Genomic DNA, 14760 nt, shown 5'->3' with positions numbered 1-14760 from the left:
TGGTAAGATGATATGTTACCCAGTGTTATAATATTTGGAAATGCAGGACAATCTACAGGTCTGCAAGAGCAAATATTGAAACCAATAGAGTTAAATCTAATAAAAATAGGTTAAACTTTACACTTCAGCTTAGCAAAGTGTTGGAGGTATTGTTCTTAAGGCTCCTCTGATGTATTTGATCCTTGCAGTAAAGCAGTGGGAAGTATATCAAACAGTTAATTGCATTCACTTTGAATTCCAAATGCTAGTAATGAGCGTTTAGGGTATGACTGAGAGCTGCCAGAGGCCAGGTAGGATTAAGTGGTGAATTCGGGCATAGCCGAGAGTCAGAAGGAAGGTATCTGTTCAATTTTACAGCTTCAGTAGTGCTGATCCCAATAAAAAAAGCACGGGCAGGGTGTGAAATTGCTTGGGAGAATATAGGAGAAAGCACAGAGGCCATTGATGCACCAAAAAATTTCAGAACAAGATTGACAGCCATTCTTGTACCAAGCAGTGGTTCCTCTGTGAATGTTCCTGTTGTGATTCACTGTGACCACCGAGGGATTGAGGTGTTATCCAGCATGTTTAGAAGTGGATTCCTACCCCATTGTCAGTTTAGCTAAGCATATTTTTCTTTAGATGTTTGGATTAGCTCCATGAAATTGCAACGGCAAAATGGGTTATCCTGTAGGTACCTCTAAGGACCCTTTCTGTTTTAAGAAGTCCTTAAAACCTACTCTCATACTTCTGCTGTCTTACAGGACCAGCAGGACTGTTTCAGGATAACTGAGAAGAATTTGAGCCCTTTAAAACATTAAGTTTGCAAGTTTTTATGCATGTGTTATGCCTTCCCCCCCCCCCCCCCCCCCCCCCCCCCCCCCCCCCCCCCCCCCCCCCCCCCCCCCCCCCGGATAGATAAAATGCTGAGATTTCTGAAATCTTCACCACTGATGTGGGAACTTCGGTTGAATGAGAGACAGTGTATTGGCCAGACTAAGCTACTGGGGTCAAGCAGTCATGATTTTGTTCTCAGCTTTGTCACAGATATGCGGTAACAACTGGAGCAAATAATTTTTGTTATGTCTACCTGCAATGTAGTTGGAGATGCACGATCTGGTTTTAAATGAGCTGTTTCAGATAATGCAAGTGGTCTCACCACAGTACTCTCAAGGCTAAGTAAGTCCAAGCTGACTTCCTTACGACTGTGGCTATGCTGCTTCTATCAGAGGGATTACTTGTTTGCCTTTATTAGTTTGGGTTTACTTTGCAGTGCACTGGTACGCAAGGGTGTGCAAACCCTTGATCTCTCTCTGCCTCAGCTTCCCCATCCACAGTGGAATTGTCCAACATTAAGCCTTTGTCATAAGATTGTTGAAACTTAAGTTTTTATTTTAAAGTATTGTGGAGTTCTGAGACTGTGAGCCATGGCAGGGCAGAATATCAATATGAGGGTGGTGGATGGTGGTGCTAAAACACGTTCTTTACAATCTTAGCAGATCTGCTGGTGAGAGTGAGCTTGAATTCAGTTACACTAGTTGACTTTCTGTACAGATCTGGGATTCTTACATATGAAGCCTTACACTGATGCTTTAGAGGACCATAAAACTACCACCTCTTATTTTTATCCTTTGAAACATTTTGGATGAATTTGTTACAGTTCTGACGTGAACCTTCTGGACACAGACTCACAGCCCACTCTCTCTCCTCTATCTGATGTTACTAGGATGTTGTAGCACAAACACTTAAAGATGCACTTGTTCACCTCACTATTCAGATTAATTGCAGGTGCCTGACACAATTAGTTGAGCACAGGGTGTGTAAAATCAGCTTGCCTTATTCTGGACTGTGAGTAATCGTCCGCCTTCATTAAAGCTGCCTGTAAGGAACCATGAAATTCTTTATGGAGCTGTATATCTGAAACAATGGGCACTCCCATTGAAAATGAAGTGCATAATCCTGCCTTCAAGGCACGTGCGCTGCCTATGTAGGCAAGAGATTTTGCTTTGCGCTGTTGGAGCTGTGCCCGTGGTTTCCTCTTTCCCAGTGGCATTTTCGCAGCGCCACGGGCCATTCCCACTCGTGACAACTGTGTCAGTAGTTTTGGCTCAAGTGGGCACTTGCCACCTAGAAAACTGTGTGTGAAATCACACTTGGAGATGGGAGGAATGACAAATACTAGAGAAACAGAAGCTGTATTGCAGAAAGTGGTTGTGTTACAGCCTCATTGCACACTGGAATATTGCTCTGGGAAAGGATGGAGTGAAAAAGGGCAGAAAGGGCCTTGGAGCTGTGAGCAAAGAAACTCTTTTGGTTGGTTCCTCCTGTGTGCAGGCTGCTTCATATAAATTAACAAATTAGGTTGGAAGATACTGACTGTCTCTTTAGGATTTTTTTCCTCCTAAATGAAATAATCTTCACGCTCCTTAATTTTGCCCAACTGTTAGATTCTGTATTTGTAGTTTCAGCTAGAAATACTTTTTAGTTGTTTATGATAATGGTATATGAATTATGCTATTTGGGATTTTGCTTTTATTCGGTAGATGTTCCTCTAAACACCCATCTCATTTTTCAGGTATGGAAACCTGGAGACCTCAAGCTGTGAAGAAGTTGGAAGCCAGAATTCCTCCGAATCCAAAACAGTACTCAGGATGTAAGTGTGGTTTTGCACCGTACGGCGAGCCCCAGTCAGGATTCTGTTTTAGGGGAGGATGTGGGCAGCATAGCTGTTGTTTCCTTTGAAATTTCACAGCACTGTTTGTTTGCTTAAATAAGCTTGTGTAAAGGCCAAATATCAACTGTCTTGTAACATATCCAATAATATAACCCAGAGATCTTTCCGTCAGGGAAATTGTCTCAGAATTAAACATGAGATGAACACACCTAGGCCAACATTTTGTTGATTAAACAAACACGGAGTGTTTGTTTCCCCTGCCTTATCTATAGCAGTAAATGGTTATTGCTTATGACTGATTTTATTGTGCATTACAACAGTGTCCGCAGACCAAAGTTGAGGTTGTTTCGGCAACGTGTGTATGCATGTATCTTTTCCATTAGTGCCTCTATGATTTACAGTGTTGCTTTTAGAGTGAAATTTAAATTCTGAAGTCATCCTAACTTGCGAGAAAAATAGCAAAGCTGTTTTGAAATGCAGTTTAAATGGGAAAAAAGTGGTTTGGTTATCTTCCTAGCATCATATGAAACTACAGTTTATCTTTAGACGTTGCGCATAAAATGTGCCTTAGGTCATCAGCATTTGTACTTTTGACATCTGTATGATCTGTGGTTTGCATGCGTTGTGGCAATAAAAAGTAGCTGCGTCATTATATTTGATTACAGTATGAAGATGCTTGATTCTTGTCAGCATTACTGAAGATTGTTTTTCTATGAATTTATCTCAGCTTCCACTAGTTAAGAAAACCTTAAATTTTTTTTATCAGTGCACTGATTTCTCAAGGTGTAATTGAAGAAGAAGCCTTTAGTTTCCTTTTGTTTTGAGATGGAAGAAAAACGTTGAACTTTTCTATCATGAGAGACATAATCCAATTAAGACTGAGAAATACACTGCAGTATTTTCATTCCTGAGATTCAGGCAGACTGTCGATTCAAATAACATTCTATTCTACAATATTGGGCCTGGTCTTCCCACTGCTTACCTCCATGATTTTCTGATGGTTTGTGTGTTGGGATAGGGGGGTTTCGAGTCTGGCTTAAAATGGTTCAAATAGCCCCAGTCCAGAATTGTGCCATTAACATGCTGAACACCTTCCTGTACTCCATTGTCTGAATGGAGTGGTTAGACAGTGGGGTCACTTTGCCTTCTGTCATCCGTGCGGAAACTGTTTTATTTAACCGCCAGAGATAAATTGGTAAAAGCTCCTTGGCTGTGAGCATTTCAGTAGCTGTCTCTGAAAACACAATGAATTATGCTTGCTTGAATGCAGAAGAAATGTAGAGCTTAATTAGTGTCTGTAAATGATATAGGACTCTCAAAGGCTTTAGTTAGAAACTTTTTTTTTTTTTTTTTTTAGCACTTAGCAAGGACAGAAAGCAACGAGCTCTGATGATTTGGGCTGTTCCTCTTGCCCCATGAGACTCGCCATGGGAGCTCAATTCTGCGGTTCTTTCCTGGCTGGTGTAACAGAGAGTTATCACTGTTTTCCTACCGTTTTGCCATGAAAACTCATCAAAGAACAGCTAGTAGTTACAACCTGGTCGCAAGCACCAAGAAGGCAGTATTATGTAGTAGGTAGAGGCAATAATAGGCAGCCAGTGGGTTCCCACACTCCCATCCAAAATGAGCTCTAGGGTCTCTTCCAGCTTTGGGCAAACCATTTGACCTCCCCCTATCTCAGTCAATCCGGCCATAAAATACGAGCTAAAGCAGTACCCTTCCTGCAAAATAGATTAAGGATTTATATTGGGGATGAGGAAGATAATTTCACCAGTATAAATCATGTTGGGATTAATCCCGCAACTGCCTTTTCGTGGACCCAAAGGAGCTTGATTATGAGATGGAGAGAAAAGAGGTGAAAGTAATATTGATGTTAGTGTCACTCAGGCTTTGGGCAAAATGCATCAATTTTTTGTTACGCCTAGAGGTGAGCATGCAAGTGAAATAGCATTTAGTAGGAGCATGTTTGTTTTATTTAATTTTTTTCTTAATGAAATTGTTTTCCTGCTAACATACACATAATTTATCATATACCCCCTGCCTAGTTGCTTCCTGCTGCATCAATGCTGTCTTCCCTCTTGGCACGTAATCGTCACGTAACGCCTTTGCACAGCCAGGGACTGCCAAATGGATGGAGTCTGTGGTCCTATTCCTGTGGTAGCACAACTTCTGATGAGTTTATCTGACGTAATTTTCACGACTATAGTCGGCACAGCTTATTTTGATCCTTTGGCCCTCATAAGATTCCTTTTATGTCTGAATTTGATACCTGTTACCCAACTACTTATTTACGGAAAGCTCAACAATGAAGTTGTCAACAAAGCAATTTGTCAGGTATACATGTTTTAACAGATCCTGTATAAATATGAATTCACTTTTCCTGCCTTAAAAATTTCCATTGCTCTCAGTTGCTCTGGCTACTTGTCTCTTAGATATGATTAATGGTATCTGGAAAAGAGGTTGGCTTTGTAGTCCTGTTGTGAAACACGTAGTTCTAGTAGTTCAGGTTTTCTCTTGTCTGGGATAATTCCAATATAATTGCATTTGCCCTCTTTTCTCATAGAACAGAAACATGATATAATTGTGCTCTCAGTTTTATATGATTTGGAGAAATAAGAGGAAGAAGCAGTAGAGCCATGTTATTTCTTACCATTAACTCTGTATTTCTCAGAGGAGAAATGTCTTGTGGGGAAGCCCATGGTCTGTGGCCAGAGATCTTCTGCATTCATCAGACTCCTGTTGTGACAGTTCAGATGCTTTAAAAATCCATTTGGGGCATTAGAAATGGGGATACAATTTAAAGCACTTCCACTGCAGGAGAAGAATTTATGACTCTTTAAATATCTCATGGAGCTTTAAAGAAGAGAGGAGCTTTTGCAAAATCTTAGATATGTATGGGAGGCATATGATGTTGTACGTGGTGTACTGTAAGCCCACTGGTTACTACTTTCTATGTTGAAATTCTCTGTGCTTTTTGTACTTGTAGTATAAAGTTGTGATATATTTTGAGAAGGAAAATGCCTGATGTACGGAATTTTTTAAATTATTATTATTATTTTAGCATTGCACTCAGTGTTCATGTAGCTCCAAATCTGCAAGTCCTGCGCTAGGGCTTGAGCGCACTCGTGGCACAGCCTCGTTTGAGAGACTTGTGGGAGCTATAAACCTACCCCTGTGTTTCCAAATTCTGGGTCTGAGCCAGCAGTTACTTCTCACACTTGTTGCAGTGACATATAGTTGTTACTGACCCAAGATCACTTCAGCTATGTTCAGAAACATGCCTTCTAAGGATCCGTTCTGCCAAGGGGATTTTCTCCTGTTCACTTAAGCATCATTCCTATCATTTTTGGGCTGCTGGAGTGGTCAAAAAAATTATATTTTTCAACTGGGATCTGACTTAATCACATCTATACAAAATGTCTTTTAGGCTTTTTATTATTATTGCCCTTTTCTTTAAAACGGCATTCAGTAATACACAGTTTAAACAAAGGTACTGTAATTTTGTAACTGTAAAAATACACAGACAGTTTGGACCTCAGAGTTATGAGTAAGCTCTGAACACTGTCAAAAGTTTCGTGAGGTTAAAAAAACCTGCCATGCATGTGTCTCAGCTTTTGTTTTTGGTTGGGTTTTGGTTTTTTTTTTGTATCAGGACCCACCTTAACTTTTCATGTTCAGTAGTTTGCTTTTCACAGTTCTCGCTGCTTTCAGTCAGTCAGAAAGTTTGTGATTGCAAGTAACAAAAGAATAAAGTCCAGAAAAGGTCAGATATTCCAGTCAAATGTCTGAGTTAGATGGACTTCAGCCTGTGTTTCCAGAAATATGATGCCATGCCTCTTAATTGTCTGATAAAAGAGTTGTAAGGAGTAACTTACTTGACCCTCTGTCTCCTCCTATAAGCAATTATTTTTGCTCTTCCTTGCATCATATAAAAAAGATTGCCTGGTGCTGTTTCTTAGTTCTGCATGTTTTGGCGTCAAGGTGTGACAGAGTTGCCTCCTCATCTTAGTTAGGTCGTTGTTGTCTTCGGAGTTCTCTGTGTTCACTACGTGGTTTTTTAGCTTAGGACTTCTGTTGACTTTCAAAAAGAAAAGAGTAGATATAACACACCAAGACATGTGACAGTTCAGAATAAAACCATACATACATTAAACACAAATAAAAATTATCAGCATGATGAGTAGCATTAAGAATTAGAGAGGTCCATATGACAGTACACATTACATGAACCGTGGAGAATTTGTACTATAATTCAATTATGTTTTTAAGTGAGGTTGTGTAGTTCAAATGTGTGCTTTGAACCTGACCGTCACCTGACAGAAAGCAAATGAGGAAAGAAAATAGAGCAAAAAGAAATAAAGTACTTTCTCTTGCTCATGTCTGATGTGAAGACTCTACACACCTTACCAGGCAGGAGTCACGGGAAACTTAAATAAGATAGTCACGTCCAAGAGATCTCAAGCACCTTTACATATTCTGGGCAGGGGATCAGCAAGCTGAGCAACTAATGCTGTTTGGGGATTTCCGTCCTCCTGAAATGGTTGTGTGTATTGCCTACAAGATAGTTAGAAACAATGCTTTTGGTGATATGACCTGATCACTGCGATCTCTATTCAGAGCAGGAGAGTTCCTCAGTTAACTTTTAACTTACTGTTAAAGGTTGAGTTTTCTACGCAGAATGATCTGTGAAATAACTTGTGCCCTACTACCCTCCCCCTTCTGAAAGATGGTGTTAATTTTGATCTCTGGGCCATCCACTGCTGGCAGACAACTATACCCAAACCACAGACTCCATGAATTTAAAGAGGTCATGTATTGAAGGAGAACACTTCTTTCTCAGAAGATAGGCATTGAAGACCATGCTGGAGCTGATTCAGGACAGAGGAAGAACCATAACACCTTTGAAGTATAAAATATCATAGCTGCTTGTACCTTTTGGAAGTCAATAGCTTCACTGGATACTGAGGTGCCTCTGAGTGATGTGAGGGTCCGTAACAGTGCTGAGGCCGTGTCACTGAGAAGACTTGCTAGGCTTGCGAGACCTGGAGAGCTGATGCAGCACATCACAATTCATGAATAAAAGGTGCTGAGCTTGTTGCCACAGGTTCTGAAGATTTCTGTCAGTGAAGTTCCCAGAAGTGATTCATTCCTGTTCAGCGCGCACAGAAAAATGTCCAGCCTGGCGGTCCAGGCTTGCCTGCAATGTTTGCTTTCAGGGAAGCCTAGTTTAATGTTAGAGGAATATTGTTACTTGAAGACCTCACTCAAAAATATAGTAGTACGAATCTGAGATTACCTGCGGGAGAGGTTTTTCAAGAGGCAGACGATGTTGCCATATTGGTCCATTGACTTGGACCATGATTTTTTGTTTGTTTGCTTTCCAGAGGTCTAACATTGGTAGGTTTTCTTTAAAGGTACCCTTTAGGCATGTTGGTAGATACAATGGGGAGAGGAAAAAGCATGCCATCTCCCCCTGTACGTAGAAATAACTCTTGCATTTGTAGCTAGTAAGAGACTCCACAGCCAGGGCAAAGGCAATGAAAAGGAAATGCTGTGCCGTAAACAGTGAGCCATGTTCTGATCCATTCATTTACATCTCTCCTTCCGATGAAACCAAAGAAAGTTTAAGAGCTTTTATAAATCCCAGTTTAGGTTCTATTTCTCAAGGATACTAAAGAGAAAGCAGTAGAACTGGAAAACTGGTCTCCTGGTTGCAGTACGAGGTTTCAAATGGGGATTTTAATTATCTATCTTTCTTTTTTTTTTTTTTTTTTTTTTTCCCCCTGGCCACATTGTATACTCAAATCCCCAGTGCTGTAAAAGGGAGGTTTCTTACTGGAGTTGGATCAGCCGAATGAGAAGCAGAAACAGTTTATGTAGTACAAAAAGTAAAATAGCTTTAAGCCCTCAAACTCTTCTCTTCTGCAGTCCCCCGCACCGCCATGGCTGAGTCCTGAGGCTTTTAAATTCTAAATGAGCTTGAGTAATAGTAAGAGTCCTTTGAAGCCTCCTCTTGGAGTATAAGGTTGTGGTTTCCTTCTGCTACTGGCTTCGGTTTGCTGATTTGGAGTAGATTGGTGGTGCTCTCCCTCAGATGAATGACAGGCCACAGAAATGAATCAAAATACTTGGGGCTTTTTTTGTTGTCTTGAATGTCAGCTCCTAGTTGCATCTGCTTTATTATCAAATGTGGAATTTATTTGTTATTAAAACTTGGAATGTGGCGCGTTTGAAAACCGCAGACAAAGCAACTTGAAGCTAAACTGAAATCTCCTCGTTTCATTCCACAGCAATTGGGTAAAACAGTTCAAATAAAGAAAATTAAGGAACTATTCAGTTACCACATGGCATGTCTTGCATGTTTACCCCTCCTTTTCTGCATTAAAATAGCAAATACCGAAACCTTCAATGTAATACTGAAGCATTTGGAGTTTCTCATAGTGATAAACAAACATTGGCCCATGGCTTCTCGTGCGTTTAGACCTTCCTGACAGAAAACTTGTCTTTTTAACAGTCCTGCTGGAAAACAATGTGCACAGTTACAGTACTGCAGAAGTAAAACTGGTCCTGAAACATTGTACTCCAGGAGAACAGACACCAAAGGAATGTGAGACAAATGGAAGAAAATTGGCTGGAAGTTTTCTGATGCCTGGGAAATCCATGGTGGGAAGCAGTTAAGATGCATTTGAGAGAGCAACAATCAGCATTCATTCCAGTAAAGCCAATTAAGCTAAAACAACAGCAGAAACCAATGTGGTTACATGAGAAGCGGAGTCAAACACAGGGCAGTATAAGCAATGGAAGAGTGGGAGAATTATGAAAACAACCAAACAAAAAAGAATAATTAGAAGAGCAAAGAAAAATAATGATTGGCATCTCAATTAAAACAAAGAGCGACTAGCAGAGCTATTCCCTTAGTGACTTTACATGAGTCCCAGCAAAAGCCCCCCCGTATACCATTCAACCAGTTCTTCCCAAATCAAAAGAAGAGCAGATTATTTGCTGGAGGTCATCAGCATGTTATTTATAAATGGACTGGGTGTGAGAAGCTACCCTTACATCAGCCTTTGCTTGCAGTTTACATACATTTTACCCCTGATTCAAAGCTGAGATTTAACTGCCCATGTTGTTATTTAACAAGCAGAACTGAGAAAATACAGCTGGCTTAATTTAGGCTGTGTAAGCAAGCCTGAAAGCTATTGCATGGACAGTGGAGGAGAGGGAATAGCCCTCTGTAAAGATTATTCCGTTGATGGTCTTAAGTATGCGTTTGGCAAATTACAGATAGTTTTGTGCATGTTCCTGTCTAATTCCATAAGAAATCAGTCATTTAATCTCTTTTTGCAACTGAGGTTCTCCTTATTCTCCTTAATTGTTGAGATTCCCTTCTCCTCATTCTTTAGAAATAATTGTGGTGGGAAAGAAAACACTGTTTTTGCCTTTTTGGCAAGAAATTATCTCTCTAATTCCTATGCAGACCTCTTCAGGACCAGTGTTATAGCTGTCTTCCCAGTTGAGAAAAGACTATGCAGAATTTCTGTGTTAACCTATTGAATCACTTGTGGCTATATGATGTGAAGGCCTCATTTTCCACCTCCTCTGTGCCCTGCTAGCTCAGCTTAACAGAGAGGTTGGACTTGGAGCTGCCTCAGTCTCATCACATTTTGAGGTAGCTCATGGGTAAATGTGAGTGGATGAGTAGTTCTATATTCCCAGTTTGTAAATGACAAAATCAGATACGCTTCTTCCACCTAACAGTAGATAGATTTTGGAGACTGAAACCTTCAGAGATGGGCTTCAAGCAAAGCTGGTATGGAAATCAGAAGACTTTCTGATAGGTGTGAAACTTGAAAGCATTGCTGAACAGAGCCCAGAGTCTGTGGTTGGCAGGACAGGAGTTAAACATGAACCAGTTTTTTCTTATAGGCAGGAAAGGAAAAATTTATAGCTCATAATCAACCCATGAAAAATGTAGTCTGTGATGTTTCTTTACTGCCTGAGATCTTGGAAGGCTCCTGTTCCTATCTGTCTCTGGGTCTATAGAGTACAGGGAGTTTCTTCTCAAGGGCAGCAAATGTAAAGCTACTGCAAGAGATGGGCAATTCTCCAGCCCGTTTTCAGAAAGCTTCCCTCCCTGACACACCAATTAAACAGTCAAGGCGATAGGAGGTCAGTAGGGCCCAGTGTACCTTTTTTCTCTTTCCTATTTCCCCTCTGGACTGAAATGATTTTGCTGGCAAAAATCAGTGTCTGTAACGGCTGTGAACTCTTCACCCTGCTCTGGGAGACTGGGTCTGTCTTAAAATCTGTTTATTCTTCAGCTTATGAAAGTGGCCATCAACCAAGCCTCTGGAAACTGAGCTTAGTATAAGGAGTGTGTGAACAATATTAGTACAAGAACTTATCCTGTGGAGAGGCTCCTTCTTCCAAATCATTGCTGAAACGGTAGTGCTCATAAGAAAAGAATACCCAACCTAGTTTTTGGTGGTGGAGCCAGTAGGGATGATGGTGAGTTTGCGATATGGGTGGGGAAAGGGGGTACAGAGCATGAGAAAATACCCTATTAGGGCATGGAGCAAGGTACAGTGTTCCCCTGCCTGTGGTGGAAAAGAAATGAAAATATAGTAGACATAGGACAGTGGCATTTGTGACTAAGTGTCGCTGTGATGCAGCGTTCTGGGTGTGTGCGGGGCTACAGGAGGCAATTAAAAACACGAGGAGACAGGAGGGTGGAGTGAGGGCTTGGGAGCATTACTGTGGGCATCTGTCTGTTGTGGCCTTTCTTGGCCTTGGGATGTGGAGCTGGGCTGACGCTGATGGCTTCATTGCGGCGGTGGTGGAGCACTGGCTGTTGTGTGACACCTGTCCTGATGGAGAAAAGTGGTCCTGCAGCTTCAGAGAGAAAGCTTGACCAGCACTGGCCTAAACCGTGAAGGCCTTACTTGTTGCACGTACGGTGGAAGCTTGTCTGAGCAGAGTTGTGCAAGTTCAGTCCAGAACAGTTTTCAAATGTAAAGAGAGTCTTCTGAGCTGTGCGATCTGTGTTTCATGTTTGCAATGAAACCTGAAATTCAAAACATGTTTGCATGTTAGTTTTTGCTTGTAAATACTTTTTGTAGCTCTAAAATTGTAATTCCAGAGTTTCTCCTGTCAGCAAGCCTAACCAAACAGTATTACTGACAGCTTTCCAAATACTCTCGCTAATTAGAAGTTTGAAGTTGCCACAATATCAGAGAAGGAAACAGAAGAAAAAAACAGACTAAAGTGGATAGGACTTGTGAAATGACATCTGTGTGGGATTAAAAGTTAATTGAGTTTTGAGGAAAAAAACAATATGGTTAAAATGAGACAAGGAGAGTCGGAGAAGCTATCTTTACTCTTTCTTAACTATTGCTTTATTTTGAGTGCCACTGAGCAGCTGAGTTAACCAGATGTTGCTGTGGTTTCCCTACTTGCAGAACAAACATGCCAGTATTTGTATGCAGCTCTGATACGAGAGCTTTCTGGGTTGGCTTTTGGGTTCCTCGTTGTCTACATGTGAAATCCGTGTTCGTATTTGAACTCTTCTCGTGATCTCATAAATTGAGGAGAGAGAGGTCCTCCTGGCAGGCTTGTCCCTTTCCATTTTGCAGCTATTAACACGATAGACCCGGAGCCACTACATCCATGTTTTTGAGGATTTGAACTTTAAAAGCCAAGTGCCTGATTGTCATGAGTACAGCGCACAGATGCTCTTTGAGCTGACACATCGGTGTCTCTGACTGGATACTCGTGGTTAGAGGTTTTAACTGAGAGCACGGCCCTTCTCTTCATGGAATATCATTGGGAGTATGGGATACTGTTATTGCATATGAGGGTCTTGTGAAACAAGGTTACTGGAATAGGTATCAGGGAAGGTTTCTGTAGATGTGAAAAATACGGTCATTGGAGGGCTAAGCTCTCACAGCTAACTACACCGCACAGCCCTGAGCATTTGCAGAACTGAATAGGACCTGCTGCAAACCAGGGCTGTTGTCACTCGGTCATCTCAGCTGTTTTTCTGATGGCAGTGGAGTTCATGAGATCTGCTTCCCTACAAAACTGTGTTTTTTCTCTCCTAAACATCTTCCCCTGCTTTCCGTGACAGCAGTACCTGTAAGTCACCTCTCGCGCCTGCCACAGCATTTATGACTACTGGCTGGAAGAGATTTGAAATACAGGGATGGTTTCAGTGTTGCAGAGGAAATCTTCAGGACTTCCTTTTCTCAGCAAGTTTAGATGTTTATTGTACCTTTTATTCTGGAACAAGGGCCTTTTTCCCTCTCACATTATGTCCTACTCTGAACACCACAGTAGGTGATCATGAGACAGTGGCCATGGCCAGTGTGTCATGTTAGGTGACGGCACCCAAAAGTCCTTTTCCCTAATCCCTCTGTCAGCTCAGGTGAACAAAATTCTCTTCAAAAAGTGTTTTGATATGCCGTCTGTGTCTTCCCAGCCTGTAATATGTGCTGTGGCCAGTGCTAATTGATGCACCAAAACATACATGCTGATTTACCAGCACATTGCTATGAAGAACCAAAGATCTCACAGTCTTTCCTGCAGCAGAAAAAATAAGTGGATCATTGTTTTTTATCCAGGCTTGAATTTTCTTAAAACTTGAAGAAATCTGGTTATTTTTCCAGACTTCTTCCAGTTTTTCCAAACTTAGTTGAAATTTCTCAACAACATTGTAAGTTAGTTCTGGAAAAGCATAGCATAAATTGTAAGTCTGATTTTCTTACAAAATCAAGTTGAAATGATGAAAAAATCCCTGCAAAGACAGGATTTAAAGGAATTCCCATAAGCATACATTTGTGCAGTATCTAAGTACCAATCTAATAGGTGGGTGTGGATTAAAACCTATATAAACCAGGAAAAGTAGATAAACGGATCGCTTCCTTCCATTTCAGGCAGGGTGGAAACCACCTTGATTCATCAGCTTATCCCCCTCAGTCTGTAGCAGGATTGTCCATGGGCAGTTCTCTGCAACTGGTGTCTTTTTAGCTGCATGTGTCTAAGAAAATCCAGGATAGCTTTCCTGAAATAGATCCAACGCTCCTATAACTCCTTAAGCATCCTTTTCCTGCACCGCCAGCATGACCAAGACACCTTTTGCCATGGTATAATTTGACAGCCCCACCTCGTCTTTGGGCTAAGGGTAAAATCCAGATTCTGCTGATATATTTTTGTTACGTATTTCATCCCAAGATTAGCAAGAGCAATCTGTCTTCTGGGTTCAGCTATCTTCAAGCTTGATACTGGGCACTGGCAGCATAGTGCTGCCCATGCTGCACGTGTCACGATTAGGGTTTTATCTTCACAGATGAGGCAATCTCACTAACTGTGTGTGCTCATGAGGGTTAGGTTCAGGCTCAGACTGCTTTTTCGCAGAACCCAAGGTTTCATGAACGGGCAGTCTTTCTACTAAGACAGCAGATAACGAGTAATATGGTGTGAAGGAATATGCGGCTTCAGTTTGGTCCCCAGACTCGGCAGCAGCGATTGATGAGAGGGAGGGCACCAAAGGAAGCGTTTGATTTAGCACTTCCACTGGGAAGCTGCTACCCTGAAGGAGCCGCGAATACCTTGTTTCCTCCCTGCTATTTTCCCACAACATCCCGTGGAGCGGTAACGGAGCAAACATTGCAGCCTCGCCGGGCCACAGCTTTTCCCACTGGCACAAGAGGGAATTAAGAAATTACGTTCTGCTTTTGATTGTGTGCATAATGTCTGGTAGTTATTCAAACATGGTCACGGTACAGCTAAGCAAAGATACTTCAACTGATTGAACAAAGCACGACTCCAATGTAATTTGCAAGTCTTGCTTTGCTAGCTTGACAAACAGTGCAATACAGGGAAGCAGGATCATAATGAATGCCAGTAATAGAAAATTATTTGGTTTTATCTGAGGTGCTGGCTTCCTGTACTTGGGGGAGGGCTATTTCCATTACTACTGATTGCAACGGATGCTGGAGCAGTGCGAGGAGCACCAGCAGCGGCAGGACGCATGAGGAGAGATACAGACGGACAAGTAGAGGCTTGTCTGAACACGGGGTGTTCCCCGAGCCACTGACCCCGGACCCCTT

At 41.6% G+C, this 14760-nt stretch overlaps 1 protein-coding gene across 2 annotated transcripts in view; it reads left to right on the top strand.

The window, feature by feature from the left end:
• The window catches only part of RGL1 (ral guanine nucleotide dissociation stimulator like 1), an 82420-nt gene that overhangs the window by 36332 nt on the left and 31328 nt on the right, over positions 1-14760 (top strand). For both annotated transcript variants that reach the window (XM_050900766.1, XM_050900765.1), the window contains exon 4: positions 2555-2632. In XM_050900766.1, the coding sequence (XP_050756723.1) occupies positions 2555-2632 (78 nt within the window). The remainder of the gene's footprint in view (positions 1-2554; positions 2633-14760) is intronic.

This window comes from Gymnogyps californianus, chromosome 8, assembly GCF_018139145.2.
Source record: "Gymnogyps californianus isolate 813 chromosome 8, ASM1813914v2, whole genome shotgun sequence".
Classification (NCBI taxonomy): Eukaryota; Metazoa; Chordata; class Aves; order Accipitriformes; family Cathartidae; genus Gymnogyps; species Gymnogyps californianus.
Note: the sequence above shows the minus strand (reverse complement) of the source record. Positions and strands in the feature narration are given on the sequence as shown.